General features: G+C 55.5%; 1 protein-coding gene across 1 annotated transcript in view; it reads left to right on the forward strand.

Annotated features, from left to right (window-relative positions):
• Window positions 1-16,888, forward strand: part of Megf6 (multiple EGF like domains 6) — a 99,598-nt gene extending 82,710 nt beyond the window's left edge. Inside the window, exons 14-37 of the mRNA XM_036177067.1 lie at window positions 298-426; window positions 1,776-1,904; window positions 2,528-2,662; window positions 2,748-2,882; window positions 5,535-5,660; window positions 6,232-6,363; window positions 6,449-6,577; window positions 6,690-6,821; window positions 7,351-7,479; window positions 7,922-8,050; window positions 8,296-8,424; window positions 8,734-8,862; window positions 9,057-9,185; window positions 9,836-9,964; window positions 10,084-10,212; window positions 10,308-10,439; window positions 10,601-10,729; window positions 11,257-11,385; window positions 12,374-12,502; window positions 12,645-12,773; window positions 13,109-13,237; window positions 13,329-13,457; window positions 14,106-14,234; window positions 16,174-16,888. Of these exons, the coding sequence (XP_036032960.1) occupies window positions 298-426; window positions 1,776-1,904; window positions 2,528-2,662; window positions 2,748-2,882; window positions 5,535-5,660; window positions 6,232-6,363; window positions 6,449-6,577; window positions 6,690-6,821; window positions 7,351-7,479; window positions 7,922-8,050; window positions 8,296-8,424; window positions 8,734-8,862; window positions 9,057-9,185; window positions 9,836-9,964; window positions 10,084-10,212; window positions 10,308-10,439; window positions 10,601-10,729; window positions 11,257-11,385; window positions 12,374-12,502; window positions 12,645-12,773; window positions 13,109-13,237; window positions 13,329-13,457; window positions 14,106-14,234; window positions 16,174-16,241 (3,053 nt within the window). The 3' untranslated portion in view covers window positions 16,242-16,888. The remainder of the gene's footprint in view (window positions 1-297; window positions 427-1,775; window positions 1,905-2,527; window positions 2,663-2,747; window positions 2,883-5,534; window positions 5,661-6,231; window positions 6,364-6,448; window positions 6,578-6,689; window positions 6,822-7,350; window positions 7,480-7,921; window positions 8,051-8,295; window positions 8,425-8,733; window positions 8,863-9,056; window positions 9,186-9,835; window positions 9,965-10,083; window positions 10,213-10,307; window positions 10,440-10,600; window positions 10,730-11,256; window positions 11,386-12,373; window positions 12,503-12,644; window positions 12,774-13,108; window positions 13,238-13,328; window positions 13,458-14,105; window positions 14,235-16,173) is intronic.
• Window positions 16,889-17,294: the final 406 nt, after the last annotated feature.

Consider the following 17,294-nt stretch of genomic DNA (forward strand, 5'->3'; position numbering starts at 1 on the left):
GGAAATGGACCTGTCCAGAGCCTTTCTTATGTCTCCCAGAGCTCCCTGACCAGAAAGGCATTAGACTCTTCTTCACGCTGTGAGGATCATCTGAATGGGCCATCTGATTGAAAGGGCGCAAGATGTCAGGATGTAGTCATTGATTAGTGATGTCTGCCACGAGTGTGGTTGGGGCCATGAGGCACAAATATCATATTGACTGTTCCAGGCTGTTGTTTAGAATTGGTACCTTTAATGCCAGAAGGACCGCAAAGTTCTGCTGTTGGTAATCCTGGCGTTCCTGTCATCCCTCCATAGCTTGCCCTCCAGACACCTTTGGGAAGAATTGTAGCTCTCCCTGCATCTGTCGGAATGGTGGAACCTGTGACCCAGTGTCAGGAGCCTGCCGCTGTCCCCCGGGTGTCAGTGGAGCCCACTGTGAGGACGGTGTGTATAGCCCCTCTGGGAAGTCTAGAGAAAGGGAAGCAACGTGGAACTTGGTGCGGACTCTTGTCCTTCTTCCCCCAGGGCTTCACACTGTGCCCAGGGGGGAACAAAGACCGTAGTGAGCCTGGCATTAGTTTTGATGCTCACTTCCTGGGACTTACATATAGAAGGTCGAGACTCAGTTTGATGGATGGAGACATGTTTAGAATGGATTCCCTAGGGAGGTGGTGAGACCTTTGGGAATGTTCAAACAGAGCTGGGGATGGCCAGCTGGGATTTGTAGAAGGGATTCTCATCATTTGTAGAAAGGCTTCATGGGGTGATGCTTGACATCCTTATCTAGCTATAGCTACAGCACTGTGGAGGAATTACAGTTTGTGGGAATAAGCTTCTTGGAGGGGGGGCTTTGTCTTTGGGGCTCTAGTATTTCAGTTCTATGACTTTAACTGCTCCTGCTGGAGTGAGAGAAGACTGGAAGAGCCATGGGTGTGCCAGGCTCCCAGTGGCCTTAGGGACATTTGGCAGGTATAGGATCTGATTTTACATCACTTCCCAGAGACTTTTCTCTTGCAGTCTTGGGGGAGGGCCATCAGATTCCCCAGCAATGTATCAGTACAGGTAAAGTAAAGCGAGCCTCTGGGGACAGACAGGCAGATTTTCAGGGGTGGAGACCTCATGGAGCCCTTGTGTTGATTTCCCAGGGTGTCCCTTACTCTGTGGTTCTGTTCTTCCAGTCTCTGCCTGTGACCCCATATGACCACACCTCTTTGCTGCCTTCCCTTTCTGTCTCAAATACCACCTGCCTGTAAGCTAGGGACATTTGTTATTGGATTTGGGGGTCTTTGGGCATTGCAGGGTGGTCTCATCTCAAGATCCTGGAGATTGGGACATGGAAGCTTTTGGGGTTTCATTTTCAACTATCTACATCCTATATTCATTTCAGTAGGAGGGACATGGAGCAGGGTAGAACCAGAGGAGGTATTTGGAGAAGGGCAGCCTTCCAGACTTGGGTGAAGTCCTGACCAGATGAGGCCTTTCAACCTCTTTCGGGTAGAGAGGTTGGGTTCAACATTCTGTGTGGGTCAGAGGTTGGGGCACTTAGGAGAGCTTTTGCACCTCCCTAGGTGTGTGCTGATGAGTGTGTTCATCCTCCTTCCTTCACTGCTGGTTCTGAGGGACTGGCCATGACAACCAACAGGTGTCACCAGAAGGCTCAGCTTGTGCCCATCAGGCTTGGCTGCCACTGTCCCTTGTCCCAGCCATTGGGCCTCTGAGTGTCTCCTCATCTGAGAACCATGTGTAGGTAGGCGAACTGCTCTCTGCAGTTCTCACTGAACTGTTCCCTACAGGCTGCCCCAAGGGCTTCTATGGCAAACACTGTCGGAAGAAATGCCACTGTGCTAACCGGGGCCGGTGCCACCGCCTCTACGGGGCCTGCCTCTGTGACCCAGGGCTCTATGGCCGCTTCTGTCATCTTGGTGAGTTCTGCTGTGTCTGTATGTGTGAGTGGGACCATCTGCCTTGTGCTGAGTCTCACACTGGGAGCACTGTGCTGGCCTCTGTGGATGGGTTGGCTTGAGGTTACCAGCTGGGGTCTGTATCACTCTGTGTTGGCCTTCAGGCCTCTGGTACACTGACCCTAGACTACTGTCACTCCTATCTCTCATCTGGTAATGGAGGCAGCAGGGCCAGACTTCCCAAGAAACTGCGGGACGCTGACCTTGGCTTGTGAAACAAAGCCAACTCCTCAGCTCCTGGCAGAGTCCCCATCTCTGGGTGCACAGACACTCAGGAAGGAAGGGCCAGTGGATTAGCAGAGAAAGAGAGGGTGAAGGTAGTATTTGACATTTGTAAAGGAGTTACTTGAGAGGGGAAAGCTGGGATTGGCCCAGCTGGAAAGTAGTAGGATCCAGGAATAGCTCTTCAGCTGTGTAGAGCCTGGTTCTTAGCCCTCAGTCTCCAGACCACAAGCAGATGTGGTCATTCCTAGAATGTTCTGGGAGGGGGCTCAGCTACAGCAGGCCTGCCAGGGTCACCCTTGCTGACTCAGGCTGACTGGGTTAGTATAGTGGGCAGGCCCCATATGGTTCTATGTCTGCAGCCTGCCCTCTCTGGGCCTTTGGGCCGGGCTGTTCTGAGGATTGCCGTTGTGAGCAATCACACACGCGGTCTTGTAACCCGAGGGACGGCAGCTGCTCCTGCAAGCCTGGCTTCCATGGGGAGCACTGTCAGGCAGGTGAGTCTCTGAGGGAGAGGGAGATCCCTGGGCTACTGAGACCCCCACCTCTATTTCACATTCTGTCTTGCTTCTCACTTTGTAGAGTGTGAGCCAGGCTTCTTTGGGCCTGGCTGCAGACACCAATGCACCTGCCCACCAGGTGTGACCTGTGACCCTGTGAGTGGCGAGTGTCCCACGCAGTGTCCTCCTGGCTACCATGGGGAGGACTGTGGCCAAGGTGAGTGGCTGTCCCCTGGGGTTCCAGTGATTGGGGTTACTTGTACTGGGGAACTGCAAACATGCACAGCCGGAAGCTGCAGATTCGGAGCCTGGGTGTACATGGCCCTTTATCTACTGTCATCTCAGTGGTACTGTGGGTCCTGGACTGTCTTAGAGGTGCTCAGAGGAGGAACTGGTCTGTCTTCCTGGTCTAGACCAGAGAATTGGCCAGTTCCTCCGTGGGACGCCTCACCTCACTGAAGGTCCTGGGAGACCTCTATACTGGATGGGGAAGATGGATGAGAAGGGAACAGGAGGAGCAGGTGTGAGAAGGGGCAGGGTGGCTGCCAGGGAAGGACTCTTTGGGGAGTTCTAGTCTCACACTGGAGTCTTGTAGTTATGTGTATAAATAAGGACAGAGCCTAGATGCTCTCAGTGACTTGATATGTAGACAAAGGGCCTCAAGACTGCTGAGGGTAGATTCGTGACATGGGTCCTTAGGTGTCACTGGGAGACCTGAGGCAAGACTGCAGAGCAGATGACTTCGTAAATCACATCCTTGTTTGTTGGCAGCCCAGCTTATATGGGACTGTGACCTTGACCTAGAGGACCAGAGAGGTAGGATAAGGGGCTGTGGCCTACACCAGCAGGGGACATGTGACTAGGTACCATGTACTGTGACCCTTGATGTGAGGATCTAACCTGTGTAACTTGTGGAATGGCAGGCTGGACACTCAAACATTCAGCTCATGACCATGAGAGGATATGCCCATGTGGTCACAGACCCTTGAGGGAGGGGGAAGGCCCTTGATGTTTGTGTTGTGGTCAATACGGCTGCTACCAACAGGTTGGAGAGGTTGAGCCTCTCTTGGCATAGCACTGGCTGTCTATACCCATTGGTCAGATTAGAAGGGCGCTTCAGGGCCTGAGTACGCCCATTTTAGGGTGGGCATGGATAGAGAGGAATACAGGAGCCACCAGCCATGCCCTCCTTTCCCCTCTCTACAGGGGAGAAAAGCAGAAAAGTCCCCAGCACCACCCAGCCAGGGACAGAGGTCAGCTTGGCAGGACCAGCCAAGCTGATCCATCTGTGGGATGAGGCCTGGTAAAGGCTCTCAGGTCTCGTTGGCGCAGGAGAGAATATTCAGGGCTCCCAACTCAGTCTAGAGTCCCCAGACCTGACCTGCTCTCAGGACTCTGTGGCCCCAGGCTGTTCACCAGCTCAGAGTGTCCCTCTTTCCATCCATACAAGCATCCAGGGAGTGGACAGGACTGAGCCTCCTAACAGAGCCACCCAGAACATGCACACACACATACACCCATGTGCCTGTGTAGACACAGACACTTGTAGCTCACCTTCCTCTCCAAGCCTATGTCTTCCTTTTCGAGATTCTATGCTGCTTGCAAGGCCCAGTGAGGCAGCTGTGCAGGGGAGCCTTCTGCCTACCAGTCCTGGAGCCTGCCCCCTCTGCTGAAAGGAAAAGGAACCCCCTTTTCCTTTCTTTACTTTATTAAAGCCTCCACTGCCCCCAAGGACAGACCACAGGAAATGACATACATACTTTTACAGAAATGGCTCCCTTTGTTATTAGGTCTGGAAACTATTACTGCCCCAAGCACAAGTCCATGGCATGCTCAGTTGGTGGGGAGAACTCCTGAGGCCTTGAGGGACCACCTCACCAGCCACATTGGGCTGTATCCCTGGTTTGTGCTATGTGGCTGTCTCTGTGTGTGCCTGTGTGTGTGTGTGTGTGTGTCTGTCTGTCTGTGTGTGTGTGTGTGTGTGTGTGTGTGTGTGTGTGTCTGTGTCTGTGTCTGTGTCTGTGTGTCTGTGTGTGTGTGTCTGTGTCTGTGTCTGTGTGTCTGTGCCTGCATGGGTGCTATGGTCAGGCACCTAAGCATACACATGTGTCTGCTCCCTGGTGAGTGGCCGCCTGCCTGCCGTACCTCCTCTGTGTCAAGCCTGCTGTTTCATTCCAGCAACCAGCAGAGTGGGCAGATGCTAGGCGGGCAGGAATCCTTCTATGCTTCCTAAGTCTCCCCCCACCCTACCCCAGTCCCAGGCCCTGAGAGGAAGCACAGAGGTGCTTTACCAAGTGAGGCCACTCAGGGCTTTCTGGTATCCAGGGCTGTTGCAGGTACCAGGGAATGGCCATATGCATTCTTGAGGCCCTGCCTTGGACCATTCCTGTCCAGGACACTCCAATTCCCACACTGCTGTATTCCTTGGTGTAACTTGAGTGTCAGAGTATGGAGGGTCCCAGACCTCTGGGGTCCTTCCTTACTCTTTGTAGGGACCAGTTACCACTCCTTCCCACCCCACCCCTTCATTCTGTCAGCAGATGGCCACAGTTTGGTGCTGAGGAGCTGGGTATGAAGTAGAGGGTATGGACTGGCACACCTTGGTTAAACTGGCTAGTACAGGCCTCCTGGATGGACCATCCTGGAGCAGGAATGGTCCCCAGCTCCTGGGAGCTCTCCAGGGTCCTGGATGCCCATAGCTTCCCCTTGATAGGTTGCCTGTCCTCTGGCAGCCCTGCCTCTGCCTCTTCCTATGCCCCAGGCTGACCTCTCTCACCCCTGCTAAGTCCCTGTTCCCATAATCTGTCCTGGTCTCCCTAAGGCTCCAGATGCACATAGAGTGACTGAAGCCACCCTCTCTCACCTACAGAGTGCCCCGTAGGAACATTTGGTGTGAACTGCTCAGGTTCCTGCTCCTGTGTGGGGGCCCCCTGCCATCGGGTCACAGGACAGTGTCTGTGCCCACCAGGGAAGACTGGGGAGGACTGTGGAGCAGGTGAGTGACAGCTGCAGGGCTCCAAGAGCCCCAGCTCTGGGCTGTGTTTGAGAATACCATCCTGGACCACATTTAGGGACCCTTGATCCCAGTCCAAGCTCTATTTGGGGGACCCCGGTCTGGACTACATTTAAGGGTCCTTGATCTGAGATCTGGTCTCCTTGGGAACCTCACCATAGACCATTTTGGAAGCTTAGCCCTGACCATGCAGTCCTAGGCTCTGTTGTAGTAGCTTCAGGGACTCATGCTGGAACAGGCTGCGATATAGAGGGTGTCTGCAGTCTGGGCCCTGCACTGCGACCTCCTCTACCATCAGCTCCCTGCATGGTGTGTTTGTCTCTCTAGCAGGCTTCTTATTTTGCCATTGAGGTTGGGTTTACTTATCTATGGGTGGGTGCCCTGCAGCCCTGAGGTTCTGAAGCCTGCCTCTCTCCTTGGCAATCTTATATGGAAACAGTGGTCCTTTCTCTGGATTGTGGTACAAGGGACCTTCAGTGATGTGTCAAGCACACACAAGTGTGCCAACTAGGGTACTAGGGAAAGAATGACTGACCCTGGGAGTGGGCTCTAGATTGTCCCGAGGGCCGTTGGGGGCTTGGCTGTCAGGAGATATGCCCTGCGTGTGAACATGGTGCCAGTTGTGACCCTGAGGCTGGAGCCTGCCTGTGCCTCCCTGGCTTTGTTGGCAGCCGCTGCCAGGATGGTGAGTATGGCTGGTGTCTGACCTCTGCCTGAGGCCCTGGGTGGGCACACCAGGCTGCCATGCTCACCCTCCTTACCACCAACAGCTTGCCCAGCAGGCTGGTTTGGAACTGGCTGCCAGATGAGGTGTGCTTGTGCCAATGACGGACACTGCCACCCAGCCACTGGACGCTGTAGCTGCGCCCCTGGGTGGACTGGCCTCAGCTGCCAGAGAGGTATGTGGGTCCTTTGCCTGTCCTTCATCCACCAGTCCCTCCCCTGTCCTAAGATGCCCTATGTTCTGGCCTGGCTGTGGAGCTCACCTAAGGACTCTGAGCTCTGTTACAGCCTGTGACAATGCACACTGGGGACCCGATTGCATCCACCCTTGCAACTGCAGCGCAGGTCGTGGGAGCTGTGATGCCATCAATGGCCTATGCCTGTGTGAGGCTGGCTACGAAGGTCCCCAGTGTGAGCAATGTGAGTACTGGCCTGGCACTTGTAGCTCTCTCTCAGGATGCACACAGATGTGCACATGCGTATGACCACATACACAAGAACACTTTTGTATGCACATACACATGTACACATGTACCTAAGTATTCTGGTGCACACACGCCATACATGCACAGGTACTGTCTCCCACCTGTCAGTAGCAGACTTAAGGTTCACCTGGAATGGGTGCTGAGGCTGTCCCAGTCTGGGAGGAGAGGAGGGGTTCCTTAGGCCCCTTTATGTATACTTTTAAGGCTTGTGGATGGGCTGTGAGTGGGTCAGGATAGCTGGTCAGGGCAGCCCTAGGTGAGATCCTATGTGGGCCCTGAAGATGAGGTCTGGGATTCTTACCTCCCATATGAGGAAAGGGTAGGAGGAGTGTGTGGTAAGGCCAGGTGTCCCTGCTGTTGGGAGGGGAGGGGCTTCTTTGTCAGTCAGGCCTTTCCCCCTAGTCCTGGGCTCTGGCCAGATTCTTGGTGTCTGAGCCAACTGTGGACTGACCTTTGTGTCTCAGTGTGTCGCCAGGGGTACTTTGGACCTAGCTGTGAGCAGAAGTGCAAGTGTGAGCATGGGGCAACCTGTGACCATGTCAGTGGGGCCTGTACCTGCCCAGCCGGCTGGAGGGGAAGTTTCTGTGAGCACGGTGAGCTGGGGGCAGGCTGGGGTGTGGGCACAGTGAGCTGGGGGTAGGCTGGGGTGTGGGCACGGTGAGCTGGGGGTAGGCTGGGGTGTGAGCACGGTGAGCTGGGGGTAGGCTGGGGTGTGGGCACGGTGAGCTGGGGGTAGGCTGGGGTGTGGGCACGGTGAGCTGGGGGCAGGCTGGGGTGTGGGCACGGTGAGCGGGGGGCAGGCTGGGGTGTGAGCATGGTGAGCTGGGGGCAGGCTGGGGTGTGGGCACGGTGAGCTGGGGGTAGGCTGGGGTGTGGTCATGGTGAGCTGGGGGTAAGCTGGGGTGTGGGCACAGTGAGCTGGGGGCAGGCTGGGGTGTGGGCACGGTGAGCTGGGGGCAGGCTGGGGTGGGCCCTGAGTGCAGGGCAGGGTCCTCTGGCCTCTGGACCCCTTGCCAATGTCGCTTCTGTCTATAGCCTGTCCTGCTGGCTTCTTTGGATTGGACTGTGGCAGCACCTGCAACTGCTCTGCTGGGGCCAGCTGTGATGCTGTGACCGGCTCCTGCATCTGCCCAGCTGGCCGCTGGGGCCCACACTGTGCCCAGAGTATGTAAGGGACTTCCGCCTAGGTACTGTGGGCACATGGGTTGTTCTTCCTGTGGGGAACACCCCCTGGTGCCCCTTCCTGGCATCCAACTGAGGGCACAGCTTTGCCAATGAGACCCCAAGTGTCCATCCCTTAGTGGCTTCCCTGCTGAGAGGTGGCCCCAAGACGCTGGCAGCTTTGCCCAGCTCCCTGGCACCTCCTGCTGTAGATCTCTATGTCCCTGATGGCTCCTCTCCCCTTACAGTTTGCCCATCCCTCACCTACGGGCTTAACTGCAGTCAAGTTTGTACCTGTTTCAATGGGGCCTCCTGTCACCCTGTCCATGGGCAGTGCCACTGTGCCCCTGGCTGGATGGGACCCACTTGCCTGCAGGGTAAGCCCTGCCCAGGAGTTCAGGGTTCATCTTGGGTAATGGCCTCTCCGTGGGCCCATGGAGGGATGGTGTGCATGGGATGCCAGAGTAGGAGCAGGGCTCCCCTGTCAACATGGCCTTTTGGGGAAGTTGGGAGGGAGCTTGACTATGTGGCCTTTAGTGTCATGCCCCTAAGGCCAGGTTGGTGGGTCCTGGTAAGATTCCGACTTGAAAGTCAGGTTGGGCTTTGGGGATGTGTGGAAACTTATAGAACTCCAAAGCTCTCTGCTGGCCGGGCGCTGAGGCTTGCTTCTCCTCTCTGGGCCTCAGCCTGCCCCGCTGGCCTGTATGGCAAGAACTGCCAGCATTCCTGTCTTTGCCAAAATGGAGGGAGCTGTGACCCCATCTTGGGCCAGTGCACGTGCCCAGAGGGCTGGACTGGCTTGGCCTGTGAGAAAGGTGAGCTGGCTGGGTAGTAGACATGCCCTCAGGCCTAGGAGGACTCCCTGTTGAGGGGGGCAGCATCCTGGGGTTGGCTGTGGTATCTCACCTTCTACCATAGCACACAGGTGTGGGAAGGTTGGGCTAGTGTCTCTTGAACAGAGCCCTAGCTCAGAAAGTCAGACCCTCCATCCCAATCCCTGCTTTTTCAGAGTGCCTTCCTGGACACTATGGAGCTGACTGTCAGCTTAGCTGCAATTGCCTTAATGGGGGCATGTGTGACCCGCTTACGGGCCACTGCCTCTGCCCAGCTGGCTGGACTGGGGACAAGTGTCAGAGCCGTGAGTGGGTTCTGGGAAGCTGGGGGGTTCTGCCAAAGGTGACCCAGTTTTACTCCATGCTGAAGATATGGGATAGGCCTGTTTTGCACCAACATGACCCAATGAGGCGCACTGTTGAATGAGTTCAGAGTCTCTGGGCTGTACCTAAGAGGCCAGCGTGATAGGCTGGTTTGCTTCTATTTTTTAGAGAGGGGTGTGCTTCATCTCAAGGCTTCAGAGAGAAAGCCTTGGTCTCTGGACTTGAAGCCTGTACTGCCCAGGGCTCCATGATTGCAGGATGCTGCCCAGGCTGTGGTTTTTGTGCCCATGGTCCTTGTTCACCCTTCTAGGCTTTGAACCCGCTCAGAGTCTGGACAAGTGGACACTGGGCTGGATACTGCCTGGCTCATCCTCATTCTGACCTTACTGGGTCTTCTGTTCATTGGCTCCCCTTCCACATAGGCACTGTAATTTATAGACCCCGCCTAGAGAGCCCCTTGCTCAGACCCAAGCCTGGGGCTGCTGATGCTGGTAGACTGAGTTGGGATCCTTAGGGGGATCCAGTGACTCTTCATAGCTTCTGGTCCCAGTCTTCCCTTTTCCCTCGACTTCCAGGGTGAAGGCTCTGGGGCTGTGATTTCCAACTTTCCTGTCTGTCTCTCTCACTGCAGCCTGTGCCAAGAACATGTTTGGGGCTCACTGTGAGGAACACTGTACCTGTCGGAGAGGTGCCACCTGCCACCATGTCACGGGGGCCTGTCTCTGTCCCCCAGGATGGAGGGGCTCGCACTGTGAGGAAGGTAAGCACAGACAATAGTGCCTGGATCCAGCTGCTAGGAGGGGGCTGGCCCTGCACAGCCACCTCCGTTCCCCACTGCCCCCTTTCAGGAAAGCCTACCTAATTCTACCCTTCCTGTAGCCTGTCCATATGGCTGGTTTGGAGAGGCCTGTGCCCAGCATTGCCACTGCCCACCTGGTGCCTCCTGCCACCATGTTACTGGGGAGTGCCATTGTCCACCTGGTGTCACTGGACCTGGCTGTGAGCAGGGTAGGTGCTCTCCCTAACATCTGCTTTGTGGAGAGGGACAACTGGGCGATCCCCAAGGGCAAGGCCAGGGCTGACCCTACCCAACTTATACCCAGCCTGCCAGCCTGGCACCTTTGGAAAGGATTGTGGGCACCTATGCCAATGTCGTGGTGAGACCTGGGCCTGCCACCCTGCTTCAGGGGCCTGCGTATGTGCTGCTGGTTACCATGGCACTGACTGTCAGCAACGTGAGTGCTGCCCACTGCCTCAAGGGATCTGGGGTTCTGTCTGCCATTCTGGAATGCAGGGTGGAGGGGGCAGTTCACAGAGTTGCCATGCCATGTTCAGGGGTGCTGCATGTTTGACTCCAGCCCCCAGCTTATGTTGCAGACCCTCTCTCTCCCTGCAGGATGCCCACCTGGGCGCTATGGGCCAGGCTGTGAACAAGTTTGTAAGTGTCTCAATGGTGGCTCCTGCGACATAGCCACAGGAGCTTGCTACTGCCCTGCTGGGTTCCTTGGGGCCGACTGCAGCCTTGGTGAGGAGCCAGGTTGCAGGGCTGGATGGCTTATTGTTGAATTTCTGGGGAATGGGGCAGGACCCTGTTGGCCAGCCTATGGGAGGACAGCCCCCTGCCCACCTGCTTCCCTGATTCTTGGGTCCCCCATTGCTGAACTAAGGTAGAGTGGCAGTGGGGGTGTACTACCCTGGGGTATCATTTTGATCCCAGAGGGCCCCTGGCCTTCTGGCCAGCTCTGTCCCAGATATATGCCAGACACTGAGTACAATCCTGTGGCCAAGCGTCCTGTCCAGGAAAGGGCCTTTCTCCTGACTCACGTGGGGACTTTCCTCATTTGAAATCCAGGCGGAGCTGGGGGTGTTGTGTCAATGTGTCTCTGTAGAGATGGCCTGGGTCCCAGCTCCCAGCAGACCCTTTTCATGGAGGGAGGTGGAGGGCCCTGGGAATTGGTGGTGTGCCCCTGTGTCTCCTGTCAGGTCGTTGGGGTTGGTACAGCCCCTGGCAGAGCCCAGGTGGAAGCAACTACTTCCCCACTCTCTCCACAGCCTGTCCACAGGGTCGCTTCGGCCCCAGTTGTGCCCATGTGTGTGCATGTGGGCAAGGGGCAGCCTGTGACCCTGCGTCAGGGACTTGCATCTGTTCTCCTGGGAAGACTGGAGTCCACTGTGAACATGGTGAGTGTCTGCTGGGGGCTGGGCACATGCACAGTTCACTAACGTGTCATTGAGTTATGAAGCAGGCTGCTGGAGTGAACCCAGCATGAGGGGGTGTGCCCATTCCCCAGGGACGTAGTCACACTCACAGCCACTGGATTCTCCAGAAACCTCAGGGCTGAGAAGCAGTATCCTCACCATGTGAACAGCCTGCCCTGCTGGCAAATAGGTCATCTCGTGCCAACTCAGGCCCCACCCACACAGGCCTCTTGAGACTTGGTTCACTCAGTGGCCCCCTCCTGAGCCTGGTACCTGCTTGCATCCTGGTGATGTCTTCTTGGGAGAGTATCTTCCTAGTCCTTTCTGCCAGGCCCAGGCCAGGGTCCCCAGCAGATACAAGCTGGACTGGTGAGAAATGGGTGAACCACGGGACAGTAGTAATGGCCCACACTTATGTCAGTGTGCCCAGACCCAAGGCCACGCACACAGCCCCTCCCTCGGTCTCTACAAACGGCAGCTCTCGGAACCCTTGTTCTCAGCCTGGTGCTCCTAGTACTAGTGCAATCAGAAGCCTAAGGCCAGGCTGTGGCCAGGATGCCACCTTGTTCACTCCTAGGAAAGACAGCAGTGTGGGCAGGCAGTGTAAGGTGGTCAACAGGCCACCTCTGAGTCCATGTGGCTGGCCGTGGCTGGCCTGCGGTCTCCAGGACACACATTCTCAGCCCTAAGGAAGTGTGATGGGAAGCCTTCCTGACTCCTTGCTGGCTGTGCAGGTGCTCACAGTCTCCCGAAGACTGTGGTCCCCTTTATCTTAAAGTGGCCCTCAGACCAGACTTGGTGCTGGCCGCCCCAGATGCTGAGTGAAGAGTGGATGCTGTGAGGACAAAGGCCAGCACTAGGCAGCTCAGGAAGCATTTGTTGAGTGAATGTCCGTCTGTGTGGGGACATGTCCCAAGAACGTGTCCAACCCTTGCCAGAGTTCTCAGTTGTGCCTGCCCTCTGCCCCTAGGGTGTCCCCAGGATCGGTTTGGCAAGGACTGTGAGCTCAAGTGTACCTGCAGAAACGGGGGCCTGTGTGATGTTACTAATGGCAGCTGCTCCTGTCCCCTGGGCTGGATGGGGCCACACTGCGAGCAGGGTGAGTTTGAAGGGGCAGCTGGACTGAAGTGTCCACATGAATACTGAGCAGGGAGGGCCTTGCTCTGGACCCTGAGGAGGATGCAGAGTTTAGAACACTGAGTCAGGTGCACTTAAGAAAGCTTTGTCCTGTCCCTTCACAGCCTGTCCTGCTGGGCGCTATGGCGCTGCCTGCCTTCTGGGGTGTTCCTGTCAGAACAATGGCACCTGTGAGCCCACCACGGGTGCTTGCCACTGTGGCCCTGGCTTCTATGGTCAAGCTTGTGAGCACTGTGAGTGTGGCTGATCCCTTACCTTGTCCTGACACCATCTAGGCCAGTCCTGGTTCATGAGAGCAATGATCATCTTCTTGGTCATTGTTCATGAGGAGAGATGGGATGACCCTGACCAGGCTCTGATAAGGACTCCCATGCTAGCTCCTTATGCCTCTGCCTTGTCATGTGAGCCCTGGCTGGGATGCTGGAGTATGGGGGGAGCCGAGAAGGAGGGAGAATAGGACATTCTGGAAAGGGCCTCTCTCAGCTCTTAGATTTCTCTTATTCTGGGAAATCTGGGGGTTTCTGCTGCCTCCTGCCCTTGGCTCATTCTAACCACGGTCCTCCTTCAGCCTGTCCCACTGGCTTCTATGGATCTGGTTGCCAGGGAGTCTGTGAGTGTCAACAGGGAGCCCCCTGCGACCCTGTCAGTGGCCAGTGCCTCTGCCCTGCTGGCTTCCATGGCCAGTTCTGCGAGAGAGGTGAGTGTCAGGCCTCCCATCCAACCCCTTTCCCCTTTCCTTGTCTTGTTTAATTTGGGGAAGGGAACACTGAGCCCATTGCCCCCACCAGGGTGCAAGCCAGGCTTTTTTGGAGATGGCTGCCAGCAGAGGTGTAGCTGCAACGAAGGTGTGCCCTGTGATCCCATCAGCGGCCTCTGCCTTTGCCCACCAGGGCGCACAGGAGCTACATGTGACCAGGGTAAGTGGAGGGTCCTGCCCAGGATGCGACCTGAGGGTAGGCTTCCACCAACAGCAAATCAAATCATGTGGGTTGGGTCCCTGCATGTCAGGCCACAGACTGCACACTGTGCCTTTCTAAGATCTCTGCTCCAGTCTGCATCCTCTGGGGGCTGTTGGCAGTAGCCAGAACATGTCACAGGCACCCAGTGCAGCTGCCAATGTTAGGCCCTGTTCTGTGGTAGTCTAGAGTCTGGGGACTCTATCTGGCTATCATGAGAAGGGCCCCAATGAGGTAGAAATATGTCCCTGCCTTATCAGCCATGGTCATGACGCCTTCAGAGCAGACAGAGAATGGGGCTGTCCTGATGGCGTGCAAAACTGACCTTATGACTTTTGGATTCATGCAGCCTCACCAACCCAGGCACTAGGCAGAAATGTGTGCCCAGGGCTTGTGGCTGGTGCTTTTCCATGGTTGAGCTCATGGTTATAGAACACAGATTTTTTTAAAAAAAAAAGTGGGTAGGAACTGTTACTCTTTTCAGAGGAAATGGAGCCCATGGTCTTCTCTACTTCTCCAGAGGACCTCCTGCCACCTGGGCTATCTATCCATGTCCAGGCAGATGGGATGGTTGTTTATGCTTCTCTCTCCTACCTCCTGCCCCTACAGATTGCAGAAGGGGCCGCTTTGGGCCTGGCTGTGCCCTGCGCTGTGACTGTGGGGGTGGGGCTGACTGTGACCCCATCAGTGGGCAGTGCCATTGCGTGGACAACTACACAGGGCCTACTTGCCGGGAAGGTGAGTTGGGTTTCCAGGGGAGGAACTGAGACTTTCCTGTCCCTGGCCAGGAATCCACCCCTTGTCCCAGTACCACCACCAAGTGGTAGAACAAGACCAGACGGTGAGAAGCTCAGCCATCCCTTCCTGGCACCCAGAGTCCACACAGCGGGTGGTGATGAGTAGGCCTCAAGCCATTTCCCCTGGGCAGGAACGGGTTGCAGTGCCAGCCCAAGGCACCAACCCTTTCCCTAGAGAGACCTGTAAGTTGCAGCAGGAGCTCACATGGATGGGTGCTGTGTGCCCACGCATCTGTGAGCAGCAGTGTATGCATGTACACCAGTGTGTTGTGAGCTAGTGCATGTGCACATGTGCCAGTACATTGGATTAGCGACACATGTGAGGCAACTGTGCATGTACCGGTATATGTGCTTGCACAGTATGTGTATATGCTCTTGGTGTGTATATCTTCCTAGTGTGTGAACTCCGGATGTGTGTGTACTTCAGATATATGTCTTCCTGATGTATGTGTGTTCCTTCATGGTGTGTGCTCAAGGTACATGTTCTATGTGTTGCGCATGGGCTGTAGGTGTAAATTCTCAGTATGTGTTCCATGTATACATTCTTTAGGTATATGTGTGTTTCAGGTATGTGTTTCCCAGATGTGTATGCTCCATGTGTACATAGCTTCAGGTATGCATGTGTGCCCACATCTTTGTATACCATGTGCATATGCTTGTTCCAGTGATGTCTATGTACCAGGCATGTGTACCGTGTTGAATTCAAGTACATGTGCTACAGTGCATGCCTGTGCCAGGCATGTATGTTCTAGTACATGTGTGTACACCAGACACATATGTATACACATGCTTTATCGTATGCTTGTGCCTGTGTATACTGACATGCAGAGCTGAGGGAGTAGTCCCTTGATCTCTTAAGTCCCTGAGGCTCTGTGGGACTGCACCTCCCATCTGCAAGGTAGAGCTGGTTGTACTGCACCCCTGTGAATAGCCCAAACCCCTATGGTGTCTCTTGTCGGCTCCTCAGGCCCAGGCTGCTGAAGGTGCTGGGAAGGATCCCTGTGAGGGATGTGGGAGGCCAGCTGTAGTACTTTGCAGGGTAGGACATGCTAGAGGTGAGGGTCCGACCCAGGAGTCCTCAGCTGAAGGCCCTCAGTATAGACTGGATACTGTGTGAATCATTTTTAGCCTCTCCAAGATGATCACAGCCTCGAACTGTTAAGAGCCAAGCAGCGAGCTGTCAAGTTGCAATTTCCTGACTGGTGTCTGGGTACATAATGCTATCCACAGTGGCACCCAGTGGTCAAATGTGGTACTACACCATAGGACCTCAAATTCCAGAACCTTGACATTTAGCTGATCTCTGAGAACTGGGTTGTGGGGAGGGCATTCTTGGCCCCTAGCAGTCCTGGGATAGCCCTTTTCCATGGGTGGGCTTGCTTGACCTTGGGTGAAGCTTTCCTGTGTCCCACCCTGCTCAGAAGTTGTAAGAGTGAGAGCTGAGCAGACTCTTCCCCCACTGCTTACATGGGAGTGGGATGGAGGTTATGCTGGTAGATGTGGGGGTCCTTGTGAACATGGGTGGTTGATGCCTTATTGGCCCATTATTAATGTCTACTCAAGTGCACAATGTGAGCTGTCTATCACCCAACTCCCTGGGAGCCCAGAGTTCAGGTGGAGAACACACTTGCCCGGACGCTGCTCTCTGGTTAGGCCCAAAGGAATAGTCGCACACAATGATGAACACCTTTGCTTCCCTGTGCCTTCAGAACCTGGATCTTAAAGATGAGGCTAGACCATGGCGGGAGGGGCATGGGCTGTTGCATTTGCTGGGCTTAGCTGACGAAGGAGGAAGGTCACCACCTTCTGCCTGGAATTAGCTGTTTTAAGGATTCCCACCTTACCTTGTTGCTGACCCTCTTTTCTTCCCATGTCACCAGTGGCTACACAGCCATCCTCCAGCAGCCCAGCACCCCAGCAGCCCAGCAGCAGGGCCATGAGGCACTAGCTCATGGAATCCCCACAGAGGACCACTACTGCGTTCCAGCCCAAGGCACTGAGAGGACATATGTGGACCTAGGACTCCTGGTTTCACACCTCTTCTGGAAAGCAATGGATCTCTGTGGAGGGCTGTGGATAGTCACACAGCTATCTACCAAGGCCTTGCCATCATGGGGAAGAAGGCCTCAAGTGGACACAGTGGACCCAGGGAAGTGGACCAGGCCTCAGGCCACCGTTTACATGGGAACCCTGCAGGTTGTGCTGAGGAATCCTGGCCCTCTTTAGGGACCTGGGTTGGGACCAGGGTAGGAGTAGGCAAGGCCCCACCTGCCTGGCAGGTCCTTCTGGTGCTAGGCCATGGACTGCTGCAGCCAGCCAGCTGGAAACGTAGTCCAGCCCGTATTTATGTAAAGGTATTTATGGCAGCTCCACTTGCCATTGTGGCCCTAGGTCAGCTGGAAGCTACCCCATCCCAGAAGCTTGGACTCAGGCCAGTGGGCTGTGGGGTCTCCAGAGTTTTGTAAAGTCCTATGAGTTAAAGGCACAGTGGTGTCCTCATGGCCTGGGTTTTTGTGCTTTTTCATAGACTCTATATGCACACCAAGAGCAGCTAGCATGGGGGCTCTTGGATGGAAGCCTCCCCAGTCAGGGAGGCCCAAGTGGGTTCTGTACCCCTCTCCAATGGCAGGTGCCAACCAGGAAGTGGCTTCCTGTAGGAAGAATGTCTCAGAGGGAGCAGGGCGGGGCTGGCATGGAAGGGAATCCATGCTTAACCCAAATAGCTCACCCTTGCCTCAACAAAGGGGAGGGCCAGGCAGCAGCATCACAGGAGCCAGGGCTCCCTGTGGATTGAGGCTGATACCACAGGTGTAGCCCAGAGAGGAGCTGCTGGAGGAGTGGGGGAAAGCCCCGAGGACAGCAAAAATTGGAGGAGGGCTGAACTTAGACCCGAGACTCTGCTGCCACCTGCCACCTCCCACCCAGAGTAGCCCCTTGTTTTGGATCTGGGTAGTGGCTGCCTCTTCCCTCTCCCACAGTAGCCCAGGCAGCCAAAACCCCC

Source organism: Onychomys torridus, chromosome 2, assembly GCF_903995425.1.
Source record: "Onychomys torridus chromosome 2, mOncTor1.1, whole genome shotgun sequence".
Taxonomy (NCBI): Eukaryota; Metazoa; Chordata; class Mammalia; order Rodentia; family Cricetidae; genus Onychomys; species Onychomys torridus.